The 19,396-nt window shown below is 39.5% G+C and overlaps 1 protein-coding gene across 7 annotated transcripts in view; it reads right to left on the bottom strand.

Moving 5' to 3' along the window:
- Positions 1-19,396, bottom strand: part of NAV3 (neuron navigator 3) — a 383,856-nt gene that overhangs the window by 80,157 nt on the left and 284,303 nt on the right. For 4 of the 7 annotated variants that reach the window (XM_088478094.1, XM_088478095.1, XM_088478096.1 and 1 more), the window contains exons 14-19: positions 18,593-18,860; positions 17,384-18,077; positions 14,106-14,597; positions 6,881-6,943; positions 4,377-4,537; positions 2,362-2,550 (exon numbers count right to left, since the gene is read on the bottom strand). In XM_088478094.1, coding sequence (XP_088334220.1) covers positions 2,362-2,550; positions 4,377-4,537; positions 6,881-6,943; positions 14,106-14,597; positions 17,384-18,077; positions 18,593-18,860 — 1,867 coding nt within the window. The remainder of the gene's footprint in view (positions 1-2,361; positions 2,551-4,376; positions 4,538-6,880; positions 6,944-14,105; positions 14,598-17,383; positions 18,078-18,592; positions 18,861-19,396) is intronic. The other 3 variants (XM_088478098.1, XM_088478099.1, XM_088478100.1) reach the window with 1 other exon arrangement.

Below are 19,396 nucleotides of genomic sequence, written 5' to 3'. Positions count from 1 at the left end.
TTAACACTGCACACAACAGACACCAACTGCCTCCATATATCCCCTAACAGAATGGGACACCAGCAACAGTATTTATTTATTTTTTTACTTGGTCTAGGCAGCCAGGGAATATCAGGACAGGCCCTGATGTGATGGGTGCCTCTAGGATGGCTCCTCCCCACCTACTGCAAAGCCTGGAAAGTCACATGGTTCAGTTCTCCCGAGTCCTCCCCAATGGCTCCATGCAGCCTGCTCCTCCCCATGTGATTGTCCCATGCCTTAGACACATCTTCTAGTGAGCTCAACAGGCTGCCCTGTGGGTCCCATATAGCCCATTTGGAGAATGTCCAGTGTCATACTATCAGCCCCCGGGATGACTTATAGAAAAGTGAACTCAGTCCCGAATAGTGACAAGGAAGAGACACCAGAGATAAGCAGCCTGGGCTACTCCATCTATGTAAAGTGTGTCTTATTACGTTATTTGGACATATCACATATCCACTCACATACAAACATGTTTGTATATATCAACCAAGCAACCCTGATTTTTCTCTCATACTCTGTAATAGATTTAAAAATGTTAGTATTTATTTATTAAGTATTATGGTAGTAAGATAATAGTATTATGTTATTTTACTGGGCATGAGCAACACACATACCATGTAGTATCATTCAGTAACTTGTTGCTCCTGACTGCCCATCTTTATGACAGTCCTTGGGTTGCTATTCAGGTCAAAATAACCAGACACAAATGGCCTGCTGAAATCCAGATTGTTTGCTGTGTTTCAATAAGGGTAAGAAGTGGGGACTAAGGTCTTGGTAAAAGGGACATTCATCCCATGTGGTGAGAACCATGCATCAGGGGGCACCATTCCAAAGGTGGCAGAACTGAGGTCCCCCCTAACCTACAACACCCCAGCCCCCAGGCACCACTTGGCAGTATTTGTTTGGCGAAGATGCAGCCACCTACAATCTTCCCTACACACTACATCACATTTCCAACACACTGTACCACATCCCCTACACTCTCCATCAAAACCCCTGCATACTGCATCACATCCCCTACATATTGCACCACATCCCCTACACACCCGCTCATGCAGCTCTGTTATGATCTATTCAATCACTGTGGCTAAACTGTGCGATATGACCTAGAGGTTGCACTTAAAGCTGATTTTTCCTTGCATCCTTAGCTTCTGCGAGGAAAGAAATCAGCATTAAGTGCACCCTCTGGGACTTACCATGTGGGGTAATTCCATAACTGCGAGCACTTAACCGGAGAGCTATGGGTTAACATTCGTTAGCCACGAGATTACCATACATGAACTCCTGGAATTAAATTTGAGGGTTCAAGGTTAGTTCGGGGTAGGGGTAGTTTCAAGGGGGGCCCCCAGAGATATCAGTGTACCGGGCCCCAAGATTTCTGTTGCTGGCCCTGGCTGCACCACAGCCCCTACACACTGCACCACATCCCCTACACACTGCACCACAGCATCTACACACTGCACCACATCCCCTACACACTCCAATCAATTCTGCTACACACTGACACACATCCAATAAATAACTAACCTTATTTTGAGTTGTAAAGTTATAATTGATATTGCAAATTTCTTAGAACTTATGAGATCCACAATCTTGCCCATCACAACAATTCATAATAATATCATTACACTTATTACCTTTGCATTAGTTTAACTTCAATTACATCCTCTTAATCTGCTATTGCTGATTGCTTCTACAGTATACATATCTGTCCAGACTCCATCCCTATCATTGCTCTCCCAAGAAAGCAGGACATGTGATAAGCCCTATCACATCACCCTAGTGCAAGACTATAAGTTTTTGTTTTTCATTCATATCTGCCTAATAAAATTTGAAGTACAATTATGCTCAGTCATGTCTTTGCAGGAACTTCTTGTTGTGATTAGCAGTACACTGAAGCATTGTAGAGTTTGTACTTGCTAGTATTGCTGCTGACACATGAAGTGATGAGTGGGATATTCAAAACTTTCCCGTACTGATAGACTGGTGATGACAGACTACAATATATATATAGTGTACTTTCCCTAGCAACTGGATTTCTAGTATTACAGCAATATACAGTATTTTCCTATAAAGAGGCTAACATATTTCTCAAAATATTAAAATTTGCAGCAATAAAGAATGTTTGTATGTACTGTGTGTACTGGAGCCATAATGCCTGCAGAATATTATTTTGCCATCATTATTAACTTATATTACAATTGCAAAAACCTTTGTCATCGTCACCCATTTTTGTTTTATTTTTACATAAGCATGTCATTGTGTGGTTAAGCGAATGTAGATATGATATGAAATGTAATAAATAATTCCTTAATTTAATTAAAGCAACTGAATTACCTTCTTCCATGCTGTCTCTAAAGGAACCTGAGTGACTAATTGTCCTTGGTCTGTCCTCTAATGAGGTAGCACTTCCTCCCAGCTGCGAGTCTTCATATAACTCAAAGGAAGCATCTTGTGCTGGAATGCTATTAGATCTCATCATGCTTGGCCCAGAAATTGTAAACTGGGATAGGTTGGTTGGACTTACTGCAAGAAACATTTCAGTGGGCAAATAAAATGCATTATATTATGTGACATGATTAGGAAAAACACAATTAGTATATCAAGAATATTACATATTCCAAAATAGTTTGTTAGTAAGAGAACAATATGGCTTTGTTTAAGCAGCAGGAATTAATTTGACTCCATTATTTTGCCCATCTGTACTTTTGAATTGCTATATGAATGCAGTATGGTAACTTAATAGCTGTGCATACAATGGTTCTTCCTTCCTCAGTTGACTATTAAAAGCAATAAAGGCCCTCATTCAGAGCCGTACGCTCTGAGCAGAGCGCACGCTCTGAATGAGGGCCGGGCTCCATTTTCATGGAGCGTCCTCCTGGACGCTCGTATAGCTGTGGGTCACCACCCACAGGCTATACGAGCGTGCATTGTGATGGTCGAGACCATCGCGACCATCGAATTTGCGAGCCGGAGCCTGCGGTTGAGGTTTTCAACCGCAAGCTCCGGAGTGATTTTGGCTCTATCAGAGCCAAAATCACTCCCACTGACATCACTAGTGATGTCAGTGGGCCGGCTTCTGACGGGAGGCGTTCCCGTGGGAACGCCCCCGTCAGGGAGGCACGCCCCCGGCACGCCCACCAAAGGGGGCGTGCTGTCAATCAACATTGACAGCACGCCCCCTTTGATCGGACACAACGAGCGAAGGACTTTCCTTCGCTCGTCGCGTCTGGCGCATGCGCACGACGGAGCTCCCTCCGTCGTGCGCATGCTCAGTCCATAACATCGACCCACTTGCGAGCGGACAGCCGCTCGCGAGTGGGCCTGAATCAGGCCCAAAGTTCCCCACTAATGGGACATCCCCATTATTGTTGATATAAAAAATTCCTGGTTTCAACATAATAAATCTGATCTTTAATATTCCCTGGCATCACTTACTATAGAGCTTTACAGCTGGAGAAGTAAAGATTAAACATACAAAATAAGTATTATTCTACAATGAAACTGATCAGTTTAAATAGATTATAGAAAATGTCTCTAAATATATATTATCCATATGATACATGCATATGTTGAACGCGTTAATTATTTTGAAATTTGTGTAATTGAATTTCAACCTTTTGGCATAATAAGAAAAGTTGCCACCCCAGGTGTCAGCGTCTTGTTAATTACCCAAGTCCTCACGGCCTTAGGAGTTCAGGTAGAGCCCTGCACATTTCAGGGCATGGCTGTAGCCTCTGGGAAGGGATGCATGTTGATTCGGAGCCCCCACAAGAAAAAGTACAGCTCTGTTTTGACCAACCTGTGGCTGGTTTTCACCATAACATTGTGAACCCCACACTTGTGGTCTCCATGTTATGTTGAAAACCAGACTGTTTATAACTGTAGGAGAATATTTTTAGAGGAGAGGGTTATACAACCTGTTTCTTATTATTAATTATCAATATCTTTTAATTCTCGACTATTTATCTGTATGAAAGTTATAAAAACTCAGACCATAGATTTTGCTATTTCAGGTGGGACACAATACTACATAACTATCATTCATCTGGCATAGACAGTACAATTCCCCCTAAGTGCTATTTAGTGTCCAAAAAAACTGTTGCCAGAAATTTCAAATGTAAAATATTACAATTAGGGAAATACAGTTGCACAATCCAATGTATACCCTTAAAGCAGCAGTAACCAATAGATTAATGTAATCAACCTGCATCAGTAGATGACTTGACTCATGCTGCATCTCTAAATTGTACATTAAATTATTTTGGCTAATGTATTTTACCAATAAACCTCAATGTACAAACAAAAACTAATGGGATATTAATAGCATTTTGGTGTAAATTATTTCTCACCCAAATTAGAGTAATGATATTTCCCACTGGCAGAGGAGGACATGCCTGATGGGGAGACAAGTGGGGATTGGCTGCAGGTGTCTTGTAGTCCTCCTGTGGAATGAGAACGCAACCACTCTTTGCCCTCCTCCTGGCTGGTCTGACGAGATGATGGAGTATATCTACAAAAATTTTTACATTTTTATAACACATTTACATACATTACACATTCATGTGAATTTTCAGAAATAATGGGATTAAAATCAAGCCACATCTAAGAAACAATGGTGGTTACAATGTGAAATATGCAGGGAATAATCATTGTGATGCAGATTCCAATTAAGTAATTTTTCTGACAATGCAATACAGAATTATCATTATTTGTGATATATTGCATCTCATCAGAGATGTTATGGTAAAAACCAATTATATTGACTATTAGCCCAGACCCTCCAACATGACCCGGTTCCATTAGGTACAAAATGCTCTACTCCTGGACTTCCTTCTTAATTGATGATTGCAGCCACCTGTGGTGAAACACCTTTCTCATCAATTAACTAGTTCAACACAGGTGACTGCAATCATTAATTAGGTGGAAGTCCAGGAGCAGAGCATTTTGTACCTGATGGGAGGGGTCATCTTGGAGAGTAGGTTAGCCATTCACCAGAATGTGATGCCTGAAGGCTATACCAATGAGCAGATTTGGCTGCTATATTATGGTAATAGGGTGAACTCATGCAAGGGACCCCAACATGCCTGCTGCTCCAAGGAGGCTTAAAAGAAAGACTAGAAAAGTATTGAGCTAGAATGCATTTGAATTGGGGCATGTTCTGCTTTTCTATTCAAGCCACATAATCAATCTCAGCAGGCATTTAGTCACTAATTACTGGCAGCGGCTTGGATGGTTTGTTATGAAGATCAATAATATGGTGTTGAATAACAAGAATATTTCAGAGAACCATAATATCTTATGGAGGGCATAGAGTGCTATTCAGATTATGCCAATGAAATAATTTATATAACAAACATCCAATCAGGTTCTATTTAGACTTAAATAGAACCAATTTGCATAATGGGTCCATGCTAGCTGGAGAACTGAGGATTGTGGGGGCTATGTAGAGGTAGTGTGGATGTATTGGTCAGGATACTGGGAAAAGATGGCTCACATTTGCAACAAGGGGAAATGGCCCGCTTTAATGAAGTTCTCATGTTAGATATAATATTGCCTACATTTTGTAAGAAAATACTACCTTAACATCAGTGGAATACTTTCTCTTTAGCATGTAAATTGACGGTATAATCAATATGAAATTTGCTTAAAGGTGGAAATAAAACCATGCAACAGTTAGGTAAAGAACAAAACAAAGCTTGAATTAGACTGAAACAATGCTAAAAACAAATGTAATTCTGTAATGGTGTTAACAATTTATCTAGGTGGTAGAATCGGTTTATTCGATAATGGAATGTGTGCTCTGCTGAAGAACATATCCAAACTGGGAACAATTAACAGCTGATGTATCCAGGAAATAACAGCTAAAAAATACATACACGATCAGCTGCTAAGTATTAATTAGTTGCTGGAGGCCATCATTTCACTGATTTTATCTGCACACCATTAAACCTGAGCATAAAACAGCCAGAAATGGCGCGCCACAGTAAACAATAGAAATGCAAATGTTTAACATCTACAAAATAAATACTTTTTATTTATTAACACAGGTAGTCCTCAGAGACACAACGCAACACTTGCTTTGGCAACAAAAGTAAAGCATTACAAAAGTAAAGCATTATTTATGAATATATGACATCATTTTACAGACATTTAGAACAGTACATCAAAGCTGTAAACAAAGGACTAGAAAGAAGATACATAAATAGAAACAAACATAAAAGCAACCAATGGGAAGTTAAGATTTGTTAGTATCTGAAAAAAGAAACATGTTGTCCAGCTAGATTATTATAATTTGCGCAATTAGTTTATTTCTTTGTTGCTTTTGACTGTTACACTTAGTTCACAAAAACTCTCAGTCTGAAATTTTGGGCCTAAAGGACACTAAGGACTACGGAGTGTAATGCAACATGCTGCATTCACGGAGCCACGGCAGTGTCATAAAAAAGTAAAGACAGAGACTACGAATCCATATCATAAATGTACTAACTAATTATGATTCACCATTTCTGCTGCATAATCGAGCCTGCACATCCCTAATATATATATATATATATATATATATATATATATATATATAATATTATAAATCATTTCTCATAAGGATTAGTAATCCCATTTTACCGTATCATAAGACTTCAGCAATGACTCTGTAAATAAGGGCAGGGCAATACACATACAGGTCAATGTAAAATTGCCCCCACATTTATGTATTTTGAGGTCAACATGCTGCATATATTAAAAAACATAGAGCTTGATCAGCGCCAAACAAAGAGAGAAATTGAATAGAGTAACAGAAAGCGCAAGACGCCCAAGATGTACTAAGGCGGCAGCCATACTCAAGTAAGATTTATACCTTAGTCCCTTTTTAGGCAGGGTGTTTCGGTCAAGTTGCATACTGTTAAGATAAAGATAACCCCTACAAACAAGACAAAAACCATTAGAAAAATTACAATATATAGCAAAAGAAAAACAAGATACTACCATAAAGATTAATTTTGATATAAACAAGAAGAAAATTTGAAGTGGTTTTCCAAACATGTACGTTTTCCATTACCTCCCCCATCCCTACACTGAGAATCCATACCTTTATTTTCCTTGAACTGCCAAGTCTGCTCTATAGAAACTGAGCACAGAAGAGAGGACAGGGCTTGGGGGAAGGTACCACCTAATTGTACATGTTCCGCAAAGTATCTACGTTTCTTGAGGTACCATAGAAAAAAATGCCTGGTTGATATAGACAGCCACACTAATTCTCCCCCCAACTATAACAGTTGGTGAGAGTATAGTGGAACAATGTCATAAACTATGGTTTTAAACATAGATGTTTATCTATAAGTAACTGAATGTAAAATTGACTTACATTCAAAAGTGACTTATTCAGTGCCTGTTAGTTCACTTCTAGCTATAGTGCTGCCATATTGCAGCTTTTCTGAATCCAGAATTTTAATTGACACTGTACAGAACACGACGTCATTTACATAGTAGCATTAGGAACAATGTAACACTGTTTATTAACTTGAATAAATGCAACACTATATAAAACTTGCATGCATTTTCTATTCATATTGCATGTGTCTAATTTATTCTTGCTCTTAGAGAGACTTTCTATAGTGGACATTTGCTACTTTATTATTGTTATCTTTTAGTTACTGGCCGGCGCCACAATGTGTCTGCAGCTTCGTACAGTGACAAGCAACACACTAAACATAAATACTATGAGGCCTATTCATTATGTTAATTATCGGGGTCCCAGATAATTAACATTCTAACTCGCTGTGGGACCCGAAGCAATTAATCATTGCTCCGGTGTGTGCGGTGACAGCTGATGCAAAAACAGCTGTCCCCGCTAGCAGCTTTACTGCTCCTTTTCGGAGCACTGAAAAGATTCACTGCTCCGAAAAGCAGCAGTAAAGCTGCTAGCGGGGACAGCTGTTTTTGCATCAGCTGTCACCGCACCGGAGCAATGATTAATTGCTCCAGATCCCACGGCGAGTTAGAATGTATGCATGTGCGACCTACAGGTCATTCATGTGCATGAGAGCCCCGACGTCCAGCGAAAGGACCTGAACAGGGGCGGAGGAATCTGAAAGGATCCCTCTTCACAACCTGCACCTCCTTCCCATAGGGAAGGAGTGGGTTGCGATCCACAAGCAGGAGCATTCGCCATCTGAAGATGGCAAACGCTACCGCAATCAAGCTCCGAAAATATTGTATTTGCAGACCTAGTGTATGGGCCATTCCGCTGTGATATTTCCTGCTTTACCTTCTTGATGAATGGCCTGAAAATTAAATTTTTATAATTGCAGGTGAAAATTTTAATTTTCACCTGCATTTGTAAACATTAAGTGATGAATAGGCCCCTATGTAACCAATGCCACTCCAGTAATGTCACGGTTTGGCTAAAGATTTAGATATCAAATTATTATCTTTTAACATGTGTGCGTTGCTACCGAGCATATATAAAAACAAATATAAATGTGTGCCAGAAGAAATTACCGACATTAAGTTAATTTTTATTAGATCCCCCCCCCCAGACTGCAGTATTTGCATTTCTACATAAAAACAAAATATTGGCTTTTACAAGGCAACAGAGCTTAGAGTTTAGGACTCATGACCCAATTAAAGGAGGCATAATTGTTATTTGGTTAACGTTAGCCTTTATACTTCCTTCTCAGTACTTACCACACTGTATGAATGTGTTAGTGAAGAAACTATTTTGCAGCTATTAATCTGAATTATGGGTTGATACTGTACATAATAATCATACAATGTGGGCCAACAACATAAACAGCAAAACAAAACCTTTAGAATTGTATTAATTTGGGACCACCACAATTTCTACTCTGTAGAGTGCTCATTAGAGTCTCAATTAAATATCACTACATTAAAAATGACAATTATTCCCCGCAACATGGCCATTTAGGCACATACTGTAACCCTTGTAATGTATCAGTCTGTTATACTGATAATCAGAGGAAAATAATGATTATGTTAAATATTGCATAACGATCAATAATGATGATGTTAGGGATACGGGGCCTGATTGAGAGGTGGGCGTATTGTCAATTATGTGCAGTTGTCCAATGTTTCTAGTACTGTTCAGGTATCTGAGTCGCATTGCGCATATATCCCCATGGCTACTGCCGGGGGAGAGACAATATGAGTGGGCGTTTCTGGTAGGCAACAGTGAGATTGCTAGTCAGAGGCGGGCTTGTTGCGGCCAGCGACTGCATCTTTTTTCACCAGCGGGGCCATGTTACGACTGACATTCTGAGCAACCGTAGGCTGCTTTAATGTCTGATGGAGCAACCATTGTCCATCGGAAAATGCAACTTTTTACGCAAAGTGTCGGATTAGAGCCGCAGTGGGTGGTCATCTCTATGCAAATTACACCGACTGCGGCATTAGCAGATAGTTGCAGCTGTGCTGCGCATTGACCTCTGAATCATGCACTCTGTCTATCTGTAGTTTTGATTGTACCTGGGGAAATAAACATGGTGCTGACTTTGTTTTACAACCAATAAACCTGTACACACAATAAAGTCTTCTACACAATGTCATGCTAAATAACCAGTAGGTCAAGGGGATTTTGGCACCTTCTTATTTAGTATTGGCTTTATTATAGAAATATATGTGTGATTTTTTTTTTCTTCCAAGCTTATAAAACATATTTGATCAGTATTGAATCATGGAAGTTTTCCATCTGCAATTCAGCTTTGATCTCTCAGTAGCAGCACATACGAGGTGTGGCTATTAAATAATGACACTGATGCTATCATTAATATTTATTATATTAAGCACATTTTAACTCCATCCCACTACTATATACTCCCTTTCTGCATCCACACACTGCTGAATTCTTATTTTCCATTGGTCAAAGCCATTATCTGTCAGCTGTCTCATTAGCTTCATCGTTTTCTTCTTTACTTCAGTAACTGATGCAAAAGAGGGTTCCCTTGAGTACAGATTTGACATTAGGGAAAAGAAAGAAGTCACGCGGTGCTAGGTCTGGCGAGAATGGAGGGCGTTTTAGCAATGCAATCTGTTTCTCGGCCAAAAACTTATTCACAGAGAGAGCTGTGTGGGCTGGTGCATTGTCCTGATGGAGAGGAAACTATTTTTCCACAACTCTGGCCTCTTCTGATTCTTTCCCGCAAAGTTGCTAGAACATTTTTGTAGTCACTGTTGTGCCTTCTGGTACCCAGTCTTCCAAAATAACACAGTGATATCAAAGAAAACAATTAGCATCGCTTTGAATTTGGTTTGATGTGCTTTCTTCAATCTTGGCAATGACAGTGTTTTCCAGTGCATGGACTGGCATTTTGTCTAAGGATCGAACTGGAAGATCCATGTTTCATCACAGGTAATAGCTTTATCTAAAAAAATGTGAATCCACTTGGTTGTTACAAAATGTCTGTACAAATTTGCTTTCAATTTTCTTTCTACTAGGCAGTGAGAAGCCATGCAACCATCTTAGCACACCTCACTGCTCCTGAAGAAAGTGTCATGTGACACAAATGCGTTGAGCACCTGTAAGCCAAATCAAGCATCCAGTGTGAACTGCCCGGTCCGTACTCAGAGCTCCGGAGCTTCAACAGCTAAGCAGCCCTGTATGGCTTACAGCATCTGCAAACTGTTCACTGCTGACTGCACAGGGAGTTTCTTACACTGCATTCACGAGTGGCTTTTCTACACAAGCAGAAGCTCGTTTGGTGCTTGGACAATATCGCTGCCAAAAGCCTATCCTGGACTTTAAAAACTCCTCCAAGAAAGTTGGCACTGACCAGTACATATTACAGCACAGCCAGAGGATTAAAACCTGATTTCTACAAGTGCCCTGTACTGTACTTAAGCAGGTTATTAAATCATGATTGATGGCTGAGACTGCTAGATTGTCTTACATTGGAGGCTAGGGGGTAAATTTACTAAAGTGAGAGTTTTTAGATTTGGAGATGTTGCCAATGGCAACCAATCAGATTCTAATTAACATTTAACTAGCACATTCTACAGGATAATAGCTAGAATCTGATTGGTTGCTATGGGCAACATCTCCAGTTCAAGAACTTTCACTTTAGAAACTTTACCCCTAGGTGTTACAAAACACTCTTTCTTTTTAATCCCTATGGTGCAGTTTATGGGACCTTTTGGACTCTCCATTATTATATAGGAGTATCTATTTCATCATTACTAATGTGTTTTTATTTTTGATGTTTTTTTTAATTCTATTAAATATGTTTATTTATTCATGGGAGTTCTTAAGACCTTTATTACTTATGCTGGCCATACACGCTACAATTCTCGGGGCGATCCGCCTGATATTGGCGGATCGCCCCGATAATTGTAGCGTGTGTGCGGGCGACCGAGGGTTAAATATTGCTCGGTCGGGCATGCAGGATTGTCCAGCATGCCCGTCCGATGCGATATTTACCCGGTAACTATCGACCGCATCGGGCAGTGTATGCCCAGCGCGGCCGACAGACAGACATTTCCTGTGTTCCTTCCTACGGAAGGAACAGGGAAATGTCTCCTCCCCTGGGGGCGGAGCGCGGATGTCGGGCTATACACTGTGAGATTTCTCTCACAGTGTCTGCCGGCGACATCTGCGTCTGACAGCCGGCCAGATAAAATGTCTGTCGGTCTGACAGACATTTTATCTGGCTGTGTATGCCCAGCATAAGAGACAGGTGCAAGGTTTATGTATCTGTTATCTTAGGCAAGTTTTGCATCTTAACATGACAACATTTTGTGCTAACAGTTTCTTTGTCGATGTTTGCCATTTCTGGTACATTTCTAATACTGGGCATACACTATACAATTATCTATCAGATATCTGTCCAATCTGGCTGGTTGGAATGAAAATCTGGTAATGTATGGGAGCAAATGACAATCGATTATATGGTTTTAAACACTGGAAAACAGACAAACGGTTTTTCAAATTGGTTAAATTTGTTTTATTTAACCAATTTGGTTGAATGTCCATTTTTGTCTGTTTTCCAGTGTTTGTGAACAAATGTTGGATTGTCATTTGCTCCCATACATTACCAGATTTTCATTCCAACCAGCCAGATAGGACAAATATCTGACAGATAATTGTATAGTGTATGCCCAGCATAAGGTGGGAATTCAATTAAACACGGGGTGTGCCGAGGCAGGGAATAGCTCCGGGTTTTACGCCTGGAGCAATTCAGTTAATCAGCATTTTCCCTGTGTGATTAACCAAAGTGCTGGAATCTATGGGCTTCCTTGCATGTTAAATGCAGTCTGCTCCTGAGGCTGTAAGGAAAAATCCACTCTCTAGGACTTAGCATGTGGGGTTCCCCCAGCTAATCAAATTTGGCAGTGCATTTAATTAGCTGGGGAGTAAACCATTTGTCTAATTGAATCCCCCCCTCAGTGTCACAGTATTTATGTTGCAAAACAACCACTTTACTAATTGTACTGATAATTTGCTGACTAATAAATATTTCATGGTCTGCTTGATAAACTTCCACTGACATATACATTTTTAGACACTGCAAAGCATTTCAATAGTAGAAACTTGGGACACCTGAAAACTAGAATTATGAACTTATATTTCATGAAGGATATAGTTTTTCTTTAAGAAACTTCTGATATTAATTTCTTGGCCATTAAACAAAAACATATCTGTCTGCTAGGAAGCATTCTACAATCTCCAAAATCTGACACTTTGCGGTCTCATATAATTTGTAACTGATCGATATCTGTAATATAAATAATGGGGCTCATGCAGAGTTGGATGTAATATGCATTTAAATCGCAAGTGCAAACTGTGCTCTGTAATAAAAAAAAGGCACATTTGCCTAGCTGGCAGAGCCATATACGCAAGATGCGCCCAGCTTGGCAAGTGTAACATATGTACAAAAAGGGGAGGGAAAGGGAAAACCGCACAGGAATAGGATCATTTTAAAAATAAAGAAGTTTATTTTGGTCTCTAATCTAATCGACACAAAAATATTGGGTCTCCAATCCAAATTATTTAGGCCACCAATACTACTAAAGGGATCATCATTCATAGGTACAATCCTATGGCCAGACAGTGGTGCTCCTTAGAGTCAAATATACAAAGTATACAAACTAAGAAAAATGAAAAAGGTACTCTGTTCTTTTCTCTTAGTTTGCAAGTATAACATATGTGCCTCCTTTACTACTATACTTAACAGTAATATATGCACCTGCTTTACTCCAGGAGATGCAGCTTCACAGCGGTTATAGTAAATGCTATTGGGGTCTATTTACTAAGCAGTGTTAGGAGACAGAGTGAAAAGTAATAAGGTGCCAGCCAATCAGCTCCTAACTGCCATCTCACAGGCTGTGTTTGAAAAATGACAGTTGGGAGCTGATTGGCTGTCACCTTATCACTTTTCACTCTGTCTCCTAACACTGCTTAGTAAATAGACCCCATAGTTACAGTACACAATTCATAAACAATATAGTAAATGACTGGACAGTGTTACTAATAACATTGCATTTATCACATCAAAGAAAATTAAAAGAAGAAGCAAAGACAAAACAAAGTATTTAGTAAATTCAAATAATATTCATATCCATCACCGTCCCTTTAAAAGATGAAAAGGAAATATGCGTTATTGCTACAGATCAATTGCCAATAGCACTATATTAATGTGAATAACGTGCAGTAGCTACAGTACATTACTAATAGCATAAGTTGGATTCAGACCCATTCAGTTCACATTTTGTACCATTGGTCAAGCACCTCCAAAAAAAAAGAGCATATCCGTCTTTCTGGTGGTCAGAATGGGGTACATTTTGTGTGAGCACCTCCTCATTGTAATATGGCTACGCTTACACACCCCACTTCAACCCTGTCCTGACCCCTTTATTTCATGGGGTAATGAGCACAAAATGTATCTCAGGTGGCATGGCTAAAGATGTGCATGAGGCAGTGTAATTCTCAAATGATTGCTCCATTAGTTTTGCTACATTCAACCCATAATATAGTATTTCAATGTATGATAACAACTGAGCAAAAGGGTTTTTCAGAGGCACATAACACTAACAGATATCTGACATCAAATATTGATGTCAATCATCCTCACCTTTCTGATAGAGTAGATCTGACGCTACCCGTCCTCATTAGCATGCTTTGAAGCTCCTGTGTACTTGTGGTCAATCCAGATAGCGAACCATGGTGGCTGAGAGGTAAATCGATGGATTCTGAGCTGGTGTGAAGACTGGTCATAGACTGGTAGCTAGGGGTATCTTTACTCCCAGCAGAAGAACTGCTGAGGTTTGCTGTCCACACTTGGCCACCTGATGTAAACGAATGAACCGATGCAGGACTGGAGGCCAAAGAGTGTCCCAGGCTTATGACGTCAGGTGTTAAATCATTGGCTTTGCTAAACAAAGGGCTGATGCTTCCACTTTGCCCTCCAGCGCTACCCATGCTGCCAGTACCAGATGAAGGGGAATCTAAACTGCCCTGTCTAGCTAGAGAAGTATTGCTAGGACTAGACATCACTGAAGTCGATTTCACACCATCACTACTTGAAGCAGCAGCAGGTTTATTTCCTGTTTTTGTGCCAAACAATCTATAAAATAAGAGAAGAATGATATAAACATTCTTGCATGACATGTAAGGCTGAGTACTTATAAATGATAGCTTATAACTGTAGATCCAATTAAACAAGCTGCTTGATTAATAACAAAAAAGATGAACAACAGAAAAGTAAAGGACTCTAGAAATGTAAATCTAATACCTTGAAAAGTTGCAGCCGGAATACATTTAGTAAAGAGAAAAATCTTTATATAAGTTCCAGACTGTGGTATGCAGCAAAGGAAAAGCATTTTGGTTTTCATCATTGTTCATGTTCTAAAGATATTTTCATTGTATTCATGGGCAGTGATGAGAATGCATTCAACTCCTGAATCCATTATATTCAGACTATACCATTAATTTTATATATGGGAAATATTTCTAGTGCAAGATGTATAACATAACATTAAAACCACTGACAGGTGAAGTAAACAACATTGATTATCTCATTACAATGGCACCTGACAAGGGGTGAGATATATTAGGCAGCAAGTGAACACCCCCTTTTTGAAGTTTATGTTTTGGAAGCATAAGGATCTGAGCGACTTTGACAAATTGTGATGGTTAGATGACTGAAAACGATTTAAAAATATGCGGAATTAATAACTCAATAAGCACGATTAGATGACTGGGTCAGCAGATCTCCAAAACAGCAGGACTTGTGGGGTGTTTCCAGTATACAGTGGTTAGTAGTACCTACTAAAAGTGGTCTAAGGAAGAACAATCAGTGAACCGGCGACATGGCTATGGGCGCCCAAGACTCATTGATGCCCATAGGGAAGGAAGGATTGTCTGGTCTAATCCCACAGAAGAGCTACTGTACCACAAATTGCTGAAAATGTGAAAGCTGGCTATGTTAGAAAGGTGTCAGAACACAAAGTGCATCACAGCTTGCTGCATATGGGGCTGCGAAGCCACAAACCAGTCAGAATGCCCATGCTGACCCTGTCCTCTGCCGAAAGCGCTTACAATAGGCAAGTGATCATCAAAACTGGACTATGGTGTAATGGAAGAAGGTGTCCTGGTCTGATTAACCATGTTTTCTTTTACACCATGTGCATTGTTTACCTGGGGAAGAAATGGCACCAGGATGCACTATGAGAAGAAGGCAAGCTGGTGGAGGCAGTGAGATGTTCTGGGCAATGTTTTCCTTGGAAACCTTGGGTCCTAACAATCATGTGTTTGACAAGTGACACTTACCTAAACATTGTTGCAGACCCAGTATACCCCCTCTGTTCATTCACTTTGCATTTTGTTAATTGATAAAAATAAACTATTAACACTTCTATTTTTTTTACTTTGCAGCATTGTTTTCCACCCCTGCCTAAAAGTTTTGCACAGTATTGTATAATTGTTATGCTGATTTTTGAAAGCACTGTGCCAAACATCTCGTATGTATTCAACACACAAGGAGCCAATATGCAACAGAGTAATCATATTAATAGAATTACAAAACTTGCTTTTAACAATAATGATGCAATTTTCGGTTTAATCTAGTCTTTTCAGGGATGGCAGACAATTTGTTCAGAGAACATTAGTTACTTGATAGCAAAATAACTATCTGCGTGAAGATATAAAGCAATATTTGAAACCAGTATCTTACTGGTACAGAGAAAAACATGACAATATTATATAATACTGCAGACAACAAATTATTATATAAAGGGCTCAAGTTAAAAGATAAAGAATAGCCTCACTTGCCCACAAGAGGGAGACAATTACATACTAATACATAAGTAACTTATTTTTCAGATGACAGTGAACTCAATAAAACAGATATTTTGAACAGTACTGTATGTTCAACATGACTTATATTAATCTAGGGTAGATTGAAAATGCTGCAATGCACCAGCACCTGATTCCATTGGTGCCTGAAAAGTATAAATGCACTGGAGAAAGAGAGAAATGTTCTTGTTTTTTAGTCAACACAATAGTGATCATTGATAATTTGTCTCACAGCTACATGAAGTAGTGTTATAAATAACATGCTTTCCTTTACACTGTAACAGCAGTTTTCATTTACTAAATTGTAGTATTGCCACAATAGTTCTAAGCAGCAAATTCCTAGATCTGAAATAAGTCTAAGGTGAGTATCCACTTGCCGACTAAGAAAGACAGTACGATTACAACATCGTAATCGTACAGTCGTTCCTCATCCCCTGTAGTGCCTACACTGAACGATATGTCGTTCAGTGCAGGCACCCTCCCTCATCCCTGAACATGGCCAATCTGTCGTTAACGGCAGATTGACCGGCATGTTCAGGCGATGATTGATGTCGGAAACTGCCCGATTTATGCATGATTAATGGCCGACTGAGCGATAACGATGTTGGTTGTTATCGTTCAGTTGTCCATTAATATCGGCATGTGGATACGCTGCTGTAATGTGTATTCTTTTTTTTTTGCATATTTGTTATATAGAATTTTTAGTGCACAAACAACTTTCTACAAGATATTTTTTTTTTCAGCACAACCTTTATGTGATGAATTCTTGGCCACAGAACACTGAAATGAAGACAATTTCAATGTTTTGCCCATTGTTTTTGTTCATATTATATTTTTTTTTGTCACTAACATGCTTCTCATATTAAATCTAAATAATTACATGGAATGTGACAAACTACTAAATATGTCCAGGAAAAGCTTGTAGACCTTGCCTTGGAGGCCCCATCTTGCTTCTCTATCTTTATATTTTGCTGTTCTCAATATCTAAAGTAATTACTGTATTAAAACACTGCAATCATATTTTGCACAACATATAATTAGTAATAACATTTTTACCTCCGGAATGTTGGCGAAGCAATATCAGGATATTTTGATCCTGGCTGCCTCAGACCTTGAGTACCACAGGCGCTGGCTGATGTCGGACTAGATTTAGGAGAACTTGACAAAGAGACACTTTCTGAGTCTGACACTTTTTCCTTCTCCTTGTCTGTCTGATTGATTGTAACAGGACTGGAACGTTCTGATGCAATCTTTGAGGGCTCTCGAAGTTTGCTGCCTGCTGCACCAGCTGATTTGCTACTGACATTGGAGTCAATACTACTGGTGCTGGATCGATGTCCTCCTCTACCTGGAATACCACTTGTATTGGACTTTGAAGGGCGTGGTAAACTGCGATACTGCAGAGTAGCTTTTGAGTTGGCTAGCAACACTCCATCATCTTGATTCTGTGACCCATCTAGACTAGTTTTCCTCCCATCGCCTTTTCCTCCTATTCCTGATGATTTGGGCATTTTCCCAAGAGTTGCTGATCCACTAGTAATGGTTACTCCACTTCCACTTATGTTAGAAGATCCAACCCCAGTTTTCTTAAACCCAAATGAACCAGTGGCTGTTGGTCTTGCAATTCCAGAAGGTGGCTTTTTCCCTTCATCACCACTGCTTTTTCCAGCATCTGATGGAGACCGCTGCAGTGGACCACCTTTAAGTGGTGTTTTCACTTTCTCAGAAGCTTTTACATCATCTGTTTTTCCTGTTTAGAAATGAGTAACAAAATGACATCATTTACTAAAAAGATGACCTTAGGGTAGTGTATGACTAGTCAAATTAGTCCAAAACAGGCCTATCCTAATCTACAGCACTAAACAGGTAGCACTTAATCTGATCCAGATAGGAAACACAGACTAAAAAATCATAAGCCTCTTAAAAATAATTTTTGATATATTACTCTCCTATTAAGACACATTATATAATGATGGCACAGAATAAAACTTGTGGGTCACCATTCCAAGAAATAGAATTTATATATATATATATATATATATATATATATATATATATATAGAAAAGACACAATCTGCCGGCACTCAAAAGAATAAAGGGACAACTCGCTCCGGTGCATCCAGTAGCAAAAACAATATCCAGAAGGAGAAAGAACTGGCACTCGGAGACAGCAACAAGGAAAAACGATGTATATTCTCTTCTAACGTTTTCGAGGTTACCACCCCGTCGTCAGGACACAATACATACACACATACATACACACACCTGGTGTCTTTAGGGAGCTACTTCCAGATTTGTGTCTTGATGATGATGTGCTTATTTGAGCAGTCATTCCTCGCCTCCATGACCCAGTCTGCGATATAGATAGAGACTTTTGCCCTCCTTTATCTGAATCTTCTGACAGTCCAGATGAATGCCCTTTCCATTTGTTGGTCTCAAGGGTGCCGTCATAGTCGTCATCTTGTTTTTTCAGCTCCTCATTGCACCATGGTTCAGTACCTGTCAAGGCGTGTTTTTCAGCATCTGTTTTTAACTGAAGGACACAGAAAATGATGGTCAAATGCTTTCTTAATTAAATGTCAAACAAATTTATTTACACATTTTAAAGTTACTTCAGCATGATTAGGAACTGGAAGAAAATGCGCTGACAAAACTATAAAGGCCCCCATACACGGGGCAATTTGTATCCGATCTGATCTCGCATACGATTCCCTTGAAAATTCTTCCCTTGACATTCTGTATGATTTGTATTTAGAAAAGGAACGATTGTACAAACGACCATACGATCCGAAGTATTAAGATGTGTCACATCGTACTGATCTGTCGAAATCCTTCTGCAAAACCATCTGATCTACGATGCCGATACACGACTGCGGGGATGTGCCTAGGCATCGTAATAGTCTAGAAAATGCCATTTTTTACATGATTGGACGTTACGATCAGTCGAAAACGGCCATATAGTGTGAAAAATCGTCCCGTGTATGGGGGCCTTAAAGCCACAAATGGTAAATGTGCAATATCTGACTGACTAATATAGTGTATGTAAGTACATATATTCATATAGTCAAA

The sequence above is a fragment of the Taudactylus pleione genome, unplaced genomic scaffold (assembly GCF_031769625.1).
Source record: "Taudactylus pleione unplaced genomic scaffold, aTauple2 ptg000207l, whole genome shotgun sequence".
Taxonomy (NCBI): domain Eukaryota; kingdom Metazoa; phylum Chordata; class Amphibia; order Anura; family Myobatrachidae; genus Taudactylus; species Taudactylus pleione.
Note: the sequence above shows the minus strand (reverse complement) of the source record. Positions and strands in the feature narration are given on the sequence as shown.